Genomic DNA, 17,751 nt, shown 5'->3' on the forward strand with positions numbered 1-17,751 from the left:
GGGCTGCTCCTCTTCACGTCCACCGGGCTGCTCCTGTCCAGTTCCACAGGGCTGCTCCTCTTCACGTCCACCGGGCTGCTCCTGTCCAGTTCCACAGGGCTGCTCCTCTTCGCATCCACCGGGCTGCTCCTGTCCAGTTCCACAGGGCTGCTCCTCTTCACGTCCACCGGGCTGCTCCTGTCCAGTTCCACAGGGCTGCTCCTCTTCACGTCCACCGGGCTGCTCCTGCCCAACTCCATGGGGATGCTCCTTTCCCACTCCATGAGGCTGCTTCGCTCTTTTCCCGCATCCGTGTCCCCACCCGCAGCCTTGTCCACGTCCGCATCTGCCGCTGGCAGCTCAGCCCCAAAGCGCTGGGGCCAGACTCTGTCCCTCAGCAACCCCAGTTGCACCTGCACCTCTATCTTGGCGGAGGGGAGGGGGGGGTCCCCGGGTGGGGTCCCACCGCAGCCCGCTGCCGTCCCTTGCCGCTGGGCCAGCACTGTCCGCAGCAGCTCACTTTGCTGCTCGGTCACTGCTTGGGCGCCCTGAATGGTACTAATAAGCTGGAGGACGAGCTCCCCCTCGTCCATGGCCACGGCTGGGGGGCTGCTGGGGGGTGGCTCCACGTCCATGGCGCTTTGCGCCATGTCCCCACCATCCCCGGGGACCCGCTTTTGCTTGGCCCCCACTGGCAACTCCAGCAGTCTGTCCATCGACCTCTTCACAGCCTTGGGGCTCTGGGGGGGTCCCGAGCCGGTGAGTGCCGCCAGCTCCGCCGTGGCACTGGGCCAGGGCTCTGGGAAGGAGTAGAGGGAACACAGGGAAGAGGAGCTGCTCCCCAGGATGGAGGACATGGAGACCAGCGGGGCCCCTGGGGGCAGGCACTCCTGGCTTGACGCCTGCATGATGACCCTGCAGAGAGGAGAGGGAAGAGACCTGGCTGCACCCCGGCCCCTCCAGCGGGACCCGAGGGCAGCACCCCCTCCTTGACAGGCAGGCGAGGGTCTGGGGCAAGATCTGGGGGGTCTGCCCCAGCACTCACATCTCCAGGATCTGTGTGACCTTCTCCACATCTCTATGTGTCTGCTGCAGAGAAGCTGCCGAGGGAGGGGATACAGTGAGCGGCCAGCAGCCCCCGGCACAGCCCCAGGGTCAGGGCTGCCGTGGGGTTCCGCCGATGGGGGGGTGCTCGGTGCCGGGGCCGCTCACCGCTCTGCTTCTCCGTAGGGGCTCTCGCTGCTTTCATCTGACTCTTCAACTCCTTCCACAAACCCTGTAGGATTCCCCAGGAGCTGGGTGAGACCGGAGCAGCTCCCAGCCCCACGCCACAGCCCCCCACGCCACTCCACACCGCCCCACACAACTCCATACCCCATGCCACACCGCGCAATGCCACGGCACGCCATAGCGCCATGCGGCACGACAGCCACCTACCCAGAGCCGCTTGACCTGCAGGACAGCAGAGACCAGGCTGAGCTGCACCACCAGCATGAGGAGCTGGAACAGCTCAGCCAGGGTGAGGTTGTTGGAGCGCTCCATGGCACCGGCTCCGGTGTGGCCACGGCGCTCCAAGTCACCGGTGGGGGTCCGCGGTGCGGATCCCCAGTGCCTGCATGGGTTCCCAGTGATGGGCACCCAACGCTGCTGCTGGTGTGGCAGAGGCGGAGGCTGCAGTCTGCCAAGACGATGCCAGACCGCGGTACCCACTGCCTGCTCCCGCAGGGCTCCGCACCCCACTTTTATAGTACGGCAGCAGGCAGACCCCCCCTTTGTGACATCGCGGGACAGGCAGACCCCCCCCTTTGTGACACCTGGCAGCCCCCCGTACCCTCCGCAGCCTGGTACAGGCAGATGCAAGGGGCTCAGGAGGGTCTGGGATGTCCCCCTGGAAATCAGGGGTGGCAGCTGGGGGAAGCCCACAGTCTGCAGGAAGGGGGACCCTGGGGGGGCTTCAGAGGGGAGGGAAAAGAAGGAGAAGGAGAAGAAGGGGAAGGGGAAGGAGAAGGATAAGAAGGGGAAGGGGAAGGAGAAGGAGAAGGGAAAGGGGAATGGGAAGGAGGAGAAATTAAAGAGAATCCCCTGGGTGCTGAGCCCAGGCCACCAAAGTGGTCGTTGGCGCTGGGGGAGGGACGGCTGTTGGGCCGGGATGGCCCCGAGCCCCAGGTGGGGCAAGGGTCTGCGGGGCTGGGGCCGAGTGCCTGCCCCCAGCACCGTGTCCCTTCCCCGTCTCACCCTGCCCGCCAAAGAGGGAGCTCGGTGCCGCTGACTGCCCCCGCGGTGACATGTCCCAGCTGGCAGGTCGGTGCCAGGCACACCAGGCTGGTGCCAGCCCCCCCTGCCCCCACCTTGTCACCCAGTTGGGGTCACCACATCCCTGCGTCACCCACACCAGGACGCCTCTGCTCCCACCCCACGTGCAGCCACACAGCCCCAAGGTTGGCAATACCGCGTGCAGCCCTCCCCTCCAGCCCCAGCCTAAGCCCCCCCCAGGTCCGAGAGCAGCGTAGGGGGGGTCCCGAGCACAACCCACTTGTTGTAGAGGATGATGTCCGGCCGCCAGACGTAGCTGCTGGGGATGCGGATGCTGTCGATGCCATCGTAGGCATCCTTGTCCCAGGTGAGGTGGGTGTCCAGCCAGGCCTGCCGGACCCACAGGCAGGAGGTGAGGACCTGGTTCCTCTCATCCTGCCGAGGGGAGAGGGTGGGCGTGGGGGGACAGACACCAGTGCCACCAGCAACCCCCCTCGACCCTCCAGTTCAGCAGCTTCTGTAAGGGTCCCAAGGGCCTGAGATGCTTTCAAGGGGACTGTACTGGTTTTGGGGGGGTTGGAGACGTCTGAGCTGGTTTCAAGTGGTCCAAGCTCCTTTTGGGGGGTGGGGGCAGTGCTGTTTTTTGGGGGTCTGAGCTGATTGGGGCCAGCTGGGCTGGTTTTGAAAGGCTTGGGCTGGTTTTGAAAGGTTTGGGCTGGTTTTGAAAGGTTTGGGCTGGTTTTGAGGGATGAGCATCAGCTCTGGGTCAAGCAGGACCCGGTGGGGGAGAGCAGAGCCCGGCTAAGCAGTGACCAGGAGCGTGACAGGGAAGGTCCCGTTTTGGCCGGGCTGGGCTGCCGGTGCCGGTGCCAGTGCCATGCCCGGCCACTCACCATGTCAATAATCTGGGAGAGGGTGATCTGGAGAGTGACGTTGAGTGCCCGGTCCGTGTCCTCCACGGGGCGCAGGGCACTGGAATAGTTGGCGAAGAGGTCATGGAGCAGCTTGTAGGCGAACCTGCCCTGTGCCCCCCGGCAGCCTGAGGGGACCCAGACCAGGGCTGGAGGGGCCGCGGCAGTGAATGCAGCCGGACCCCTCCCAAGGGACCCCCAGGACCCGGCTGTGGGGAGCCAGTGGCAGTCGAGCGAGGTGGAGAAGCATGCAGGGACGCCCACCCCTCCTCACCACCAGCCCAAGCCCCCCAGCCCATCGACCCCGTCCCCCACCAAGGGATGCCCAATGCATGGGGATGCTGCTGCTCGCAGGGGCCAGGGACCCTCTCCCCACGCCCAGGGCTGGGTGGGGGTCAGTGCCCGTCGCCGCCCCCTCTGCCGCTTACCTGGGGCCGGGAGGCAGCTGGCGAGGCAGAGGGCGAGCAGCGGGCGAGATCCGGGCTTCATCCCGACGTGCGCAGGTCCCGGGGAACACGGCGGGGGGGAACGTGCTGCCTGCAAGTGCCGGGGTGACGTCAAGGCTGGGGCAGGGCAGGGGGAGGCATGGCCCCCCCCAGGGACCGATAGTCTCTGTGCGGCGAGCCCTGTGGTGGGAGGGTAATGGAGAGCGACCCCAGAGGATCCCTGGCTGGGACACGGTTGGGGTGCAGCTGAGCCCGTTTGGGACTGGTCTGGGTGCTGACACGCTGCCTGCTGGCTGCCCACCAGCTCCCTAAGCCCAGGGAAGGTTTTGCCCACCAGCCCCCTGAACCATCACTCCCACGAGACCCTCTTGGCCACAGTGGTGGCAGGCAGCCCCTTCTCTGCCTGCTCCAGGCAGCTCGGGGCCAGGACCACAGTGACAAGGACCGTACGGCGAACTGGAGCGGGCAGGGACGAGGTTGCTCCTCACTGTGTTGTCTGGAGCTAATGATTGGGATGATGGGGCAGGGTGAACCCTCACTAGGTTTGCAGATGACGCCACACTGGGAGGAGTGGCTGAGATGCCAGAGGGTCGCGCTGCCATCCAGAGGGACCTGGGACAGGCTGGAGAGATGGGCCAACAGGAACCTCATGGAGCTCAACAAGGAGAAGTCCTGCTCCTGGGGAGGAACAGCCCCCGGCATCGATCTATGCTGGGGGCCACCCAGCTGGAAAGCAGCTCTCTGGAAAAGGCTCCAGGGGTCCTGGTGGACACCAAGCTAAACATGATCCAGCAAGGAAGGCTAACGGTGTCCTGGGCAGCGTTAGGAGTGTTCTGGTCGAGGGAGGTGAGCCTTCCCCTCTCCTCAGCACTGCTGAGGCCACACCTGGACTGCTGTGTCCAGTGCCGATGTCACAGGCCCCAGGTGACGTCACAGAGACACAGTCATCGCTGTCCACTGTGACATGGCCGCCAGCTCCCTGGGCTGGTGCCAAGAGCTGACCTGGGGCTCGGCCGCAGCCACGGGGGAAACAGGGCATCACTCTTAGCCCACCGGCGGGAGCGACCGCGGGCACCGCTTGCCGGCGTCTCCCTGGGGGGGTTTGCCGGTTCCTCCACCACCCGGCTGCCGCCGCTGCCCACCCCGGGACCGAGCAGGAGCCAGGCTGCGCACACAGTCCCAGCAGACACTCGCACGGACACGCGTGAGCGACTGGCGTGCACGGATGGCCACGCCGCATGGGGTCCGGCATCCAGCCCCCACCGGGATCCAGCATCCAGCCCCGGGGGGGAACAACAGTCTGGGAAGGGGGAAAAATAAGGAGCAGCTCTCTGTCAGACTCAACAAGGGTATAAAGGGGGACCCGCCGCAGGCCACCCTGAGTCAGTCCTCCTCGGAGCAGCGGGTCTGCAGTCCGGGACTCTCTCCTTGGGTCAGGATGCTAAAGGAGGTTCTAGCCTTGTGGCTGAAGAAAGGCTTTTTAGAAAGCAGTCCTCTGCACAGGAGCGCCCAGAAGAACCAGCTCTCATCTATAACCCACACACACAGAGTAGAGGCAGCCTTAGCGCTGCCATTCTCCTTCACCCCGCCACACACAGCTTTGGAAAAGGGCTGCTTCCTTTTGCTCGCGTGCAAGAAAGTACTTCACTCCTTTCACTAACGCTGGCCAACTTCCTTTCCATCCACACTCTTGCATCTGATTACTAGTCCAATTAGGCGTTTGCACTGATTGTCACTTACACCGCAACTTTCTGTGTGTAATCACCTGGTAAGAGCAAAGACATAAAGAAGCGAGTAACTAGCACGCAAGGTAACCCCGCTCATATCGCACTTTTCTGCAAGCCATCTTGTCTTTCAGAGAAGTCTGTCTGTGCTCACAGGAGTCACTCTGTGGGATGGGTATCGCTCCCCTCTGTAAGAGAGGAGAAAGCTCTGCTTGACAAAAGAGTGTCAAGCACTCTTTTTACTGAAGCAATGGTTAAAGGATTTTATCTGATAACTAATTTAATTTAAACCACCGTCTGTAGTCCTGAGCTATTTTAATAAATAGGGAATCTTACTGGGGCTAGTTCTTACTGAAAGTAAGTACTTCCCTCCTTGAAGACTTCCTGAAGCAAGCGAACAATTGCAGTTATCTGTTATCAAATGTAACATCGTTTACTGTCAGAAGTAATGGCGGCAGTCACCTAGCCAATTTCAAATGAGAAATGTCAAGAGGCCCAGGCTTAGCTGCTGGCCGGTATCTAGAGTGCAAAACGTAAGCCACGCTACAACCAGCAAATCACCTTAAGATCAACATTTAGCTGTAATATTTGCAGGGCCGGGCGCTCTTGGCGGCGGGGGGGAGAGGGGTGCAGAGGTGGCGCCAGGCGGCCTCGCTGTCGCACGCCTCGTGGAGGTAGTGGCAGGTCTGGCCCAGTCTCAGCAGGTCGGGCAGCGTCAGGAAGGAGATGATGTGCAGTGGCTGTGGGGAGGGGGGGAGAGCATCAACCCTGGGACCCCCCCCTGCTTTGAGGGGGAGACCCCAGCCCCACCATCTCCCCGCTCAACTCACCATCTCAGGGGGGAGACGCTGGATGGCGGCGGTGGGGTTGCCTCGGCTGCGGGGAGGGGATGTGGGTGAGGTGGTGGCGGGCAGCCCCACGGCAAGCATCACCCCCCGCCCATCCTCGCGCGCTCCACCGTCACACCGGCGGCCTCACCGTCACCCTGGCAGCCTCACCGTCACGTCCTCGTCACCACCTGGCGAGTGCCGGCAGCGATAGCGGCGAGAAGCCCGGTGGCCCATGGCTGCTGTCTAGTGGCACGGCCGTGGGATACTGACTCTCTGTGAGCCGGGGGCTCCCGTGGAGACTGGGGGTTCTGGAGCATGGGGGTGGGTGGGGGATGGAGGGGGGGAAGAGGGGCCGCAGGTCTGGGCCCAGGGCTGCTGGGCCTCGGGGCAGGCCCCACGTGCGCCACGTTGAGGCTCGGCCTGGCCGCCAGCAGAGCCCGCCTTCTCCTCCCGTCGGTCTTCACTGGCATAGGTTGGGGGGCTGTCGGTCTCCTGAGGTGACGCCGCCTCTGATTGGCTGCCTGGGGTGGTCACCCTCCCGCCACCAACAGTGCCCGCCCTTCCCTGAGGTGATGTTTCATCTGACTGGCTGCCTGGGATTTCCCCCCTTGCGCCTCCCACCAAATGATGGGTCAGACAGTTTGTCAATCTCAATCCACCAGGCGTGATTGGTGGAGCCAGCATGCCCCGCCCCCACACGCTGCCCCGCTTTTTCGACTCTTGCCCCCTTTCCTGCAGGCCTCAAAGCTTGATTGGTTGGCTACATATCAATCACGTGCCTTGCCCCCACCTCCTCAAATGCGATTGGCTGTCCTGGGTCCCCTGACTCCCCACAGACCACTAGGCGGGAGCTGCCAGGCGACAAGCTCCGCCTTTAGGGTTTAGACCCGCCACTTGAAACCGTGGGCCCTAGAAGAAGGCTATGGCTCCTAAAAGACAGGTTTGGACCCTAAAACTGAGGATTTCGGCCCTAAAAAAGGGGCGTTGGGCACTCAAAAGAATGGGCTATCCTATAAGCGCCGGTTGCTGTGGAGGGGATTGTGAGGGACGCGCTCCTCCGGTGTGAGATAACGGGACTTGGGTCCGGGCAGGTGCTCAGCAAGTAAGCCTAACCGAAGGTTATCCTCTGGTGTGAGGCTGTCAGTGAGAACCGAGCATCAAAACCAAAAAACCCCCACGTTTTGGCTGGCGAATGGGCTGATGAGCAGCTGAAACGGCATGAACACGGCACAAAACCTGACGGAGTCAACCCCTTGATGCTGGAAGTATCTGCAGCCATCGGGGTCCCCAGAGCTCCCCCTCCATAGCAGCTGGCTGTGGGGCAGGGATCACCCCTTGAGCAGGGACCCCTCTCAAGGCTGAGAGACCCCCTACCTGACACCAGGCACCGACGGCTTGGTACGTGGCGTTGTTTGCACGCAGGGAACATTTAAGATACGTGTAGGAAGCTTACGCGATGAGCTTTGTATCCCGCCCTAACGCTAAGTGGAGGAGAGCACTGACCGCCGATCCATCTGTGCTTATGAAATATTTTATATCCCTACACTGACTGATAAGAATTCGATCAACTAACGACTAGATGAGCTCCGGCCGAGTGGCCTCTGACTCTTCTCCTGACCGAGACCCTGTGCTGGGGGCCGGACCCCGTCACCGCTGCCATGCACCCCATGTAGGGGTTATACTGTATAACACTAGGATTGAAACAACAGACAAAAGCGGGAGGTAGGTGGTGCGAAAGTGTGGAGGACAGAGGACTGGCAACATCTCCCGGCAATAGGGAGGTCCTGACCTTTAAAGGTGGGACGGGTCAAGGGCCATGCTCGGGATGGAAGCCCAGCTGCGAAATGGAACCAACGGGTAGACTGCCTGGCCCAAAGCAGGACGGTCACCAGTGAGAAGGACGATTGGGACCGACGAGCTGAATGGTTGCGTATCAAGCGAGGCCAGTCAGGGAAAGCCGGTCTTTATTACGAAGGCCAGTCCCAGGGTTGGCCAGTGCCTATGAAAACCTGTCAAGCAATCCTTGCAGCTTGTCCACAATGCTCAAGAAGGCTTTACTGGGAGGGGTGGTCAAAAAGGCAGCAGCCCCTCCCTGGCTGCTCGGAGGGCCTTTCCCAGCACGCATGCCAGCTTGGCGTAGGCTTCCAGCACCCAGGCCAGGTTGGTGTAGGCTTCCAGCACCCCGGCCAGGTTGGCGTAGGCTTCCTCGGGCAGCAGGCGGTGGAAGACGTCCGGGTCGTACCAGGATGCATAAAGCATGGCAGCAGCCACTGCAAAGACGATGGCCAGCTCCAGGCCGACAAAGAGCAGGAGGAGTGTCCTGTGGGGCAGAAGAAGTATGGGAGACAGGGCAGGGTGGATGCATCCCAGCCCCAAGAGGGATGGATGGATGGATGGAGGGGCCCCACCGGCTGGAGCAGGCGTCCAGCCCATCAGCCGGTGGGGACACTCACTGCAGCCAGTAGCTGAAACCGCGTCTCCTCGCCCGCACGTCCCTCTCCTGCAGGTCAACACAGAGCAAGGACGCTTGTCAAGCCCTGCCGCACGGCCGGGACAGCTGGAGTTGCACGGAGCTGCCTTGCACGGGAGCGTAGCCCACGCGTGGCTGGCACCTCCGTGGACCCCTCTCCTCAGGGAGACCCCCAGGCTCTTCCCCCTTACCAGCCGTGCTTCCACCATCTCCGGCAGCACAGTCTCCGGCATCTCTGCCTCCTTCTTCCTCCGATACTGGCTGCAGGCAACAGGGCTTGGTTGGACACACTACAGACCTCCGTGGCCACGCCGGGGGTCCCCTTCCACACACACCCCCCCACCCCAGGCAGGGATGGGGCTCCCCTGGCACCAGCATTGGCAGCCCCATGGCACCGGGTGCTGCAGGGACACCCGTGTGGGGCGAGGGACCCTGCTTACCAGCACTCTTCCTCCTCCAGTGTCTCTTCCAGATTTCTGATTTCCTGGCGCAGCGCCTGGCAGAGGGAAGGGTCTGAGTCCCTGAGCCTGCTGTGGCCCCAGGGACCGTGGGCACCCACCCGTTTTCCCCCGGCCCCTTCGGCACTACCTCATTCTCCTGCTTGTCCTCCTTGAGCCAGGATGCTATCAGGGCAAGGAACTTTTCCTCCTGCAAAACCACGGGTGCGTCGTGTGGGCAGCTGGGCTGGGACCTTGGCACCCTCGCCCCTCTCCAGCCCCAGGGCTGTGCCCACTCACTCCCCCACTGCCCTAGGGCACTACTGGGAAACCGGGTGACTCGCAAGGCCAGGCGTGGGGAAGCGATGGACCCCCCCCATAGCCTGGGAAAATTGTCCTCCCTAGTCACGCCGCTGGGCAACCGGCACTCGGTGACCCTCTCTGAGCAGGGGGGTTGGAGACGACAAGGTGACCTCCAGCGGTCCCTTCCACCCTCTCAGCCCCAGCTGACGCAGCTCTGGGGCAGGGGCAGAGGAGAGGACACCAACCTTCGTGCTGAGCTGCCACACGGCATCGTGTGGCTCCTGACGGTTCTCCTTCTGCGTGCAGAGAGGAGAGCAGGGGCTCAGGGTCTGCAGCCCCAGCCCCTGTGGACCAGGAGCCCCTCCATACCTACCATAGGCTGCAGCAGCTCCTTGCTGCTTGCCGTCAGCGCGGAGCTCTGCTCAGCATCTCTGCCGGCTCCTCGACTGGTCGCCGCAGCCTTTGCTGCCTGCGGGAATGGGAAACCATCAGATGCCCTCTCACAGACATACACCCCCTCGCACACGGCGCTGCCCCTGCTTCCCATCTCTCGGCGCCCATCAGCCACTTGCACACCCGCACCCGGCCAGCGGTCCTGCGTGCCCCCTCGCCCCATGCCCGGCTCAGCCTGTGCTTGCTGGCAGCCCAGGACTTGGCAGGAGATGGGGGGGGAGGCACCAGGGACCTGCACTGCTGTGCCTCCCTCTGCCTTCTCCCAAAAGCAGTCTGCCTGGGAGAGAAGAGGGAACGGGAACATCTGCAGGAGGGGCAGGGGCCCGATCCCTCCATCGCGGATGCCACATCCCAAAGTCAATGACCCTGCCCGTGGATGCTGGGGTGCGGGGACCCAGCACTGGCACCCCCTCCCTGACCCTGCCAGCATGGGCATCCTTCTTCCCTGTACCTCCTGGGCCTCTTCCAGGCTTGCGACTGCCTCGCTCTTGGCTATTTGCAAGCGCTCCTGCGAGAGAGGAAGAGGAGGAGAAGCCATCAGGGCGCTGGACATTCCCACAAGCGCCCTCCCCTGCGCATGATCCCTTCCCGGCTCCCCTCGGGCACTGCCTTTGCCCCTGCCTCCTCTCTCCTTCCCAGCCTTGCAGGCGGACAGAGGGACCCCCCCAGGCCCAGCTCTGGACGCCGTCCACATCTGGACATGGTCCTGAGCAACTGCCTCCAGGGGACCCCGCTTCAGCAGGGGCATTGGACAAGATCAGATCATCTCCAGCGGCCCCTTCCAACCTCTAACCGGACCGTGGCTCCGTGAACTCACCTTCAGCTGGGCCACCTGCCCCTCCAGTTGCTGGAGCTCCTGGCCGTTCTCCTCGAAGCAGCGTGCCACGAGACAGTTCTGGGAAAAGGAGCCGCACGCAGGCACTGAGCCCCTGACACAGCCCCAGCCGCCGCAGCTGGGGGACGTGGGTACAGGAGGGGACACTGACCTCCGAGGTGAGCCGCTCCAAGGTTTTCTGCAGCTCCTGCTGCTTCTGCCCCTGCATGGTGAAAGGAGGGGTCAGGGGCTCCGCTCTCGCAGCCCCAGTCCCCGGGGACAAGGGGACCGCTCCCCACCTACCAGACGCTGCAGCAGCGCCCTGTTGCTTTGGGATGCTGCGGAACAGCGGGCCAGGCACTCCCGCACCATGCGGAGGTCTTCTGTCACCGCTTCTGCCTGGGTGGTTACACCTGCGAGTCGGGAGCGAGCGGGGTGTGAGGGGCACGGATGCTCGCAGGGATGGTCCCCAAGCTCAGGGCATCTGCACGCATGCACGCCTGCCTCTACTCGGCGTAGGAGCGAGGCTGGGGGTGCCGCACACGGACCCCCTCGCCCGGCAGCCGGCTGTGGGGACTGTGGGGATGCTCTGCCCTCACCTTCCTCTCCACCGCCAGAGACGTTCTGCTGCATGGTGGACAAAGGACAGGTCGATTGCGAGTCTCCTCTCAACTCCTGCCCAACAGCTCCGAGGCTTTCCCCGGAATGCTCCCCCGCCTCTGGCAGCAGCCCCTTTTGTACCCGCCGGGGCGCCGATGACACAGGCCCCAGGTGACGTCACAGAGACACAGTCATCGCTGTCCACTGTGACATGGCCGCCAACTCCCTGGGCTGGTGCCAAGAGCTGACCTGGGGCTCGGCCGCAGCCACGGGGGAAACAGGGCATCACTCTTAGCCCACCGGCGGGAGCGACCGCGGGCACCGCTTGCCGGCGTCTCCCTGGGGGGGTTTGCCGGTTCCTCCACCACCCGGCTGCCGCCGCTGCCCACCCCGGGACCGAGCAGGAGCCAGGCTGCGCACACAGTCCCAGCAGACACTCGCACGGACACGCGTGAGCGACGGGCGTGCACGGATGGCCACGCCGCATGGGGTCCGGCATCCAGCCCCCACCGGGATCCAGCATCCAGCCCCGGGGGGGAACAACAGTCTGGGAAGGGGGAAAAATAAGGAGCAGCTCTCTGTCAGACTCAACAAGGGTATAAAGGGGGACCCGCCGCAGGCCACCCTGAGTCAGTCCTCCTCGGAGCAGCGGGTCTGCAGTCCGGGACTCTCTCCTTGGGTCAGGATGCTAAAGGAGGTTCTAGCCTTGTGGCTGAAGAAAGGCTTTTTAGAAAGCAGTCCTCTGCACAGGAGCGCCCAGAAGAACCAGCTCTCATCTATAACCCACACACACAGAGTAGAGGCAGCCTTAGCGCTGCCATTCTCCTTCACCCCGCCACACACAGCTTTGGAAAAGGGCTGCTTCCTTTTGCTCGTGTGCAAGAAAGTACTTCACTCCTTTCACTAACGCTGGCCAACTTCCTTTCCATCCACACTCTTGCATCTGATTACTAGTCCAATTAGGCGTTTGCACTGATTGTCACTTACACCGCAAACTTCTGTGTGTAATCACCTGGTAAGAGCAAAGACATAAAGAAGCGAGTAACTAGCACGCAAGGTAACCCCGCTCATATCGCACTTTTCTGCAAGCCATCTTGTCTTTCAGAGAAGTCTGTCTGTGCTCACAGGAGTCACTCTGTGGGATGGGTATCGCTCCCCTCTGTAAGAGAGGAGAAAGCTCTGCTTGACAAAAGAGTGTCAAGCACTCTTTTTACTGAAGCAATGGTTAAAGGATTTTATCTGATAACTAATTTAATTTAAACCACCGTCTGTAGTCCTGAGCTATTTTAATAAATAGGGAATCTTACTGGGGCTAGTTCTTACTGAAAGTAAGTACTTCCCTCCTTGAAGACTTCCTGAAGCAAGCGAACAATTGCAGTTATCTGTTATCAAATGTAACATCGTTTACTGTCAGAAGTAATGGCGGCAGTCACCTAGCCAATTCCAAATGAGAAATGTCAAGAGGCCCAGGCTTAGCTGCTGGCCGGTATCTAGAGTGCAAAACGTAAGCCACGCTACAACCAGCAAATCACCTTAAGATCAACATTTAGCTGTAATATTTGCAGGGCCGGGCGCTCTTGGCGGCGGGGGGGAGAGGGGTGCAGAGGTGGCGCCAGGCGGCCTCGCTGTCGCACGCCTCGTGGAGGTAGTGGCAGGTCTGGCCCAGTCTCAGCAGGTCGGGCAGCGTCAGGAAGGAGATGATGTGCAGTGGCTGTGGGGAGGGGGGGAGAGCATCAACCCTGGGACCCCCCCCTGCTTTGAGGGGGAGACCCCAGCCCCACCATCTCCCCGCTCAACTCACCATCTCAGGGGGGAGACGCTGGATGGCGGCGGTGGGGTTGCCTCGGCTGCGGGGAGGGGATGTGGGTGAGGTGGTGGCGGGCAGCCCCACGGCAAGCATCACCCCCCGCCCATCCTCGCGCGCTCCACCGTCACACCGGCGGCCTCACCGTCACCCTGGCAGCCTCACCGTCACGTCCTCGTCACCACCTGGCGAGTGCCGGCAGCGATAGCGGCGAGAAGCCCGGTGGCCCATGGCTGCTGTCTAGTGGCACGGCCGTGGGATACTGACTCTCTGTGAGCCGGGGGCTCCCGTGGAGACTGGGGGTTCTGGAGCATGGGGGTGGGTGGGGGATGGAGGGGGGGAAGAGGGGCCGCAGGTCTGGGCCCAGGGCTGCTGGGCCTCGGGGCAGGCCCCACGTGCGCCACGTTGAGGCTCGGCCTGGCCGCCAGCAGAGCCCGCCTTCTCCTCCCGTCGGTCTTCACTGGCATAGGTTGGGGGGCTGTCGGTCTCCTGAGGTGACGCCGCCTCTGATTGGCTGCCTGGGGTGGTCACCCTCCCGCCACCAACAGTGCCCGCCCTTCCCTGAGGTGATGTTTCATCTGACTGGCTGCCTGGGATTTCCCCCCTTGCGCCTCCCACCAAATGATGGGTCAGACAGTTTGTCAATCTCAATCCACCAGGCGTGATTGGTGGAGCCAGCACGCCACGCCCCGCCCCCACACGCTGCCCAGCTGTTTCGACTCTTGCCCCCTTTCCTGCAGGCCTCAAAGCTTGATTGGTTGGCTACATATCAATCACGTGCCTTGCCCCCACCTCCTCAAATGCGATTGGCTGTCCTGGGTCCCCTGACTCCCCACAGACCACTAGGCGGGAGCTGCCAGGCGACAAGCTCCGCCTTTAGGGTTTAGACCCGCCACTTGAAACCGTGGGCCCTAGAAGAAGGCTATGGCTCCTAAAAGACAGGTTTGGACCCTAAAACTGAGGATTTCGGCCCTAAAAAAGGGGCGTTGGGCACTCAAAAGAATGGGCTATCTTATAAGCGGCGACGAAAAACTGTACGCCAGCCCATGGGTAATCCAATCAAAGTTTATTGAAGCAAGCGGCAAACAGGCAAAACAGCGCTGGGCGGCCGGGGAGTCTCCGCTCTACCAACGGCGCCCCCCCCTCCACCCCCCCCCTTCAGAGTCCCCTTTTTATAGTTTTTTGTTGCCACGTTAGAGGCCAGAGTCCGGGCCCAGGTGGGCTTGTTTAGTATCTTCTGCCATTGCACGCCTCCTTGCTGGGGGAGTCGTGGGATGAAGGCTGTAGTCTTCTTCTGTGTTTCTTGTCATCTGGAGCATGCCTACTTTAAAATTCCTCCTGATGAGGCCTTGAAAGCTAATACATCTTGTTCCCTTAGCAAGACAGTGCAGTTACAACGTTTCCACCCGCACCTGCTTGCAAAGGCTAACACTGCCTTGCAAAAACGAACACGTTGTGCAAGGCTTACAGAGCCGGTGTGATTAACAAACACATAAATTTATCACAGGGGGTTTGAAGGGGAAGCTGCCGTTGCAGCTGCACAAGGGGAAGGCGCCACGTTCAGCGCCGGTTGCTGTGGAGGGGATTGTGAGGGACGCGCTCCTCCGGTGTGAGATAACGGGACTTGGGTCCGGGCAGGTGCTCAGCAAGTAAGCCTAACCGAAGGTTATCCTCTGGTGTGAGGCTGTCAGTGAGAACCGAGCATCAAAACCAAAAAACCCCCACGTTTTGGCTGGCGAATGGGCTGATGAGCAGCTGAAACGGCATGAACACGGCACAAAACCTGACGGAGTCAACCCCTTGATGCTGGAAGTATCTGCAGCCATCGGGGTCCCCAGAGCTCCCCCTCCATAGCAGCTGGCTGTGGGGCAGGGATCACCCCTTGAGCAGGGACCCCTCTCAAGGCTGAGAGACCCCGTACCTGACACCAGGCACCGACGGCTTGGTACGTGGCGTTGTTTGCACGCAGGGAACATTTAAGATACGTGTAGGAAGCTTACGCGATGAGCTTTGTATCCCGCCCTAACGCTAAGTGGAGGAGAGCACTGACCGCCGATCCATCTGTGCTTATGAAATATTTTATATCCCTACACTGACTGATAAGAATTCGATCAACTAACGACTAGATGAGCTCCGGCCGAGTGGCCTCTGACTCTTCTCCTGACCGAGACCCTGTGCTGGGGGCTGTGTAGGGGTTATACTGTGTAACACTATGATTGAAGGTTATACTGTATAACACTAGGATTGAAACAACAGACAAAAGCGGGAGGTAGGTGGTGCGAAAGTGTGGAGGACAGAGGACTGGCAACATCTCCCGGCAATAGGGAGGTCCTGACCTTTAAAGGTGGGACGGGTCAAGGGCCATGCTCGGGATGGAAGCCCAGCTGCGAAATGGAACCAACGGGTAGACTGCCTGGCCCAAAGCAGGACGGTCACCAGTGAGAAGGACGATTGGGACCGACGAGCTGAATGGTTGCGTATCAAGCGAGGCCAGTCAGGGAAAGCCGGTCTTTATTACGAAGGCCAGTCCCAGGGTTGGCCAGTGCCTATGAAAACCTGTCAAGCAATCCTTGCAGCTTGTCCACAATGCTCAAGAAGGCTTTACTGGGAGGGGTGGTCAAAAAGGCAGCAGCCCCTCCCTGGCTGCTCGGAGGGCCTTTCCCAGCACGCATGCCAGCTTGGCGTAGGCTTCCAGCACCCAGGCCAGGTTGGTGTAGGCTTCCAGCACCCCGGCCAGGTTGGCGTAGGCTTCCTCGGGCAGCAGGCGGTGGAAGACGTCCGGGTCGTACCAGGATGCATAAAGCATGGCAGCAGCCACTGCAAAGACGATGGCCAGCTCCAGGCCGACAAAGAGCAGGAGGAGTGTCCTGTGGGGCAGAAGAAGTATGGGAGACAGGGCAGGGTGGATGCATCCCAGCCCCAAGAGGGATGGATGGATGGATGGAGGGGCCCCACCGGCTGGAGCAGGCGTCCAGCCCATCAGCCGGTGGGGACACTCACTGCAGCCAGTAGCTGAAACCGCGTCTCCTCGCCCGCACGTCCCTCTCCTGCAGGTCAACACAGAGCAAGGACGCTTGTCAAGCCCTGCCGCACGGCCGGGACAGCTGGAGTTGCACGGAGCTGCCTTGCACGGGAGCGTAGCCCACGCGTGGCTGGCACCTCCGTGGACCCCTCTCCTCAGGGAGACCCCCAGGCTCTTCCCCCTTACCAGCCGTGCTTCCACCATCTCCGGCAGCACAGTCTCCGGCATCTCTGCCTCCTTCTTCCTCCGATACTGGCTGCAGGCAACAGGGCTTGGTTGGACACACTACAGACCTCTGTGGCCACGCCGGGGGTCCCCTTCCACACACACCCCCCCACCCCAGGCAGGGATGGGGCTCCCCTGGCACCAGCATTGGCAGCCCCATGGCACCGGGTGCTGCAGGGACACCCGTGTGGGGCGAGGGACCCTGCTTACCAGCACTCTTCCTCCTCCAGTGTCTCTTCCAGATTTCTGATTTCCTGGCGCAGCGCCTGGCAGAGGGAAGGGTCTGAGTCCCTGAGCCTGCTGTGGCCCCAGGGACCGTGGGCACCCACCCGTTTTCCCCCGGCCCCTTCGGCACTACCTCATTCTCCTGCTTGTCCTCCTTGAGCCAGGATGCTATCAGGGCAAGGAACTTTTCCTCCTGCAAAACCACGGGTGCGTCGTGTGGGCAGCTGGGCTGGGACCTTGGCACCCTCGCCCCTCTCCAGCCCCAGGGCTGTGCCCACTCACTCCCCCACTGCCCTAGGGCACTACTGGGAAACCGGGTGACTCGCAAGGCCAGGCGTGGGGAAGCGATGGACCCCCCCCATAGCCTGGGAAAATTGTCCTCCCTAGTCACGCCGCTGGGCAACCGGCACTCGGTGACCCTCTCTGAGCAGGGGGGTTGGAGACGACAAGGTGACCTCCAGCGGTCCCTTCCACCCTCTCAGCCCCAGCTGACGCAGCTCTGGGGCAGGGGCAGAGGAGAGGACACCAACCTTCGTGCTGAGCTGCCACACGGCATCGTGTGGCTCCTGACGGTTCTCCTTCTGCGTGCAGAGAGGAGAGCAGGGGCTCAGGGTCTGCAGCCCCAGCCCCTGTGGACCAGGAGCCCCTCCATACCTACCATAGGCTGCAGCAGCTCCTTGCTGCTTGCCGTCAGCGCGGAGCTCTGCTCAGCATCTCTGCCGGCTCCTCGACTGGTCGCCGCAGCCTTTGCTGCCTGCGGGAATGGGAAACCATCAGATGCCCTCTCACAGACATACACCCCCTCGCACACGGCGCTGCCCCTGCTTCCCATCTCTCGGCGCCCATCAGCCACTTGCACACCCGCACCCGGCCAGCGGTCCTGCGTGCCCCCTCGCCCCATGCCCGGCTCAGCCTGTGCTTGCTGGCAGCCCAGGACTTGGCAGGAGATGGGGGGGGAGGCACCAGGGACCTGCACTGCTGTGCCTCCCTCTGCCTTCTCCCAAAAGCAGTCTGCCTGGGAGAGAAGAGGGAACGGGAACATCTGCAGGAGGGGCAGGGGCCCGATCCCTCCATCGCGGATGCCACATCCCAAAGTCAATGACCCTGCCCGTGGATGCTGGGGTGCGGGGACCCAGCACTGGCACCCCCTCCCTGACCCTGCCAGCATGGGCATCCTTCTTCCCTGTACCTCCTGGGCCTCTTCCAGGCTTGCGACTGCCTCGCTCTTGGCTATTTGCAAGCGCTCCTGCGAGAG

General features: G+C 62.1%; 1 protein-coding gene across 1 annotated transcript; it reads right to left on the minus strand.

Annotated features, from left to right (window-relative positions):
- Positions 1 to 2,457: 2,457 nt before the first annotated feature.
- LOC142041196 (neuronal acetylcholine receptor subunit alpha-10-like) lies at positions 2,458 to 3,632 on the minus strand. The gene is made up of 3 exons (XM_075049852.1): positions 3,572 to 3,632; positions 3,126 to 3,271; positions 2,458 to 2,667 (listed from the first exon to the last, which is right to left on the minus strand). The coding sequence occupies exons 1-3, from the start codon at positions 3,630 to 3,632 to the stop codon at positions 2,458 to 2,460; spliced, it is 417 nt and encodes a 138-aa protein (XP_074905953.1).
- Positions 3,633 to 17,751: the final 14,119 nt, after the last annotated feature.

The sequence above is a fragment of the Buteo buteo genome, chromosome 17 (assembly GCF_964188355.1).
Source record: "Buteo buteo chromosome 17, bButBut1.hap1.1, whole genome shotgun sequence".
Lineage (NCBI taxonomy): Eukaryota > Metazoa > Chordata > Aves > Accipitriformes > Accipitridae > Buteo > Buteo buteo.

Bases quoted from the DNA above. Each gene is read 5' to 3' on its own strand.
- LOC142041196 (XM_075049852.1), bottom strand. From the start codon at position 3,632: ATGAAGCCCGGATCTCGCCCGCTGCTCGCCCTCTGCCTCGCCAGCTGC. The intron at 3,272-3,571 runs GTAAGCGGCAGA...GGGTCCCCTCAG, and splicing joins CAGCTGCCTCCCGGCCCCAG to GCTGCCGGGGGGCACAGGGC. The intron at 2,668-3,125 runs GTGAGTGGCCGG...TCCCCTCGGCAG, and splicing joins TCTCCCAGATTATTGACATG to GATGAGAGGAACCAGGTCCT.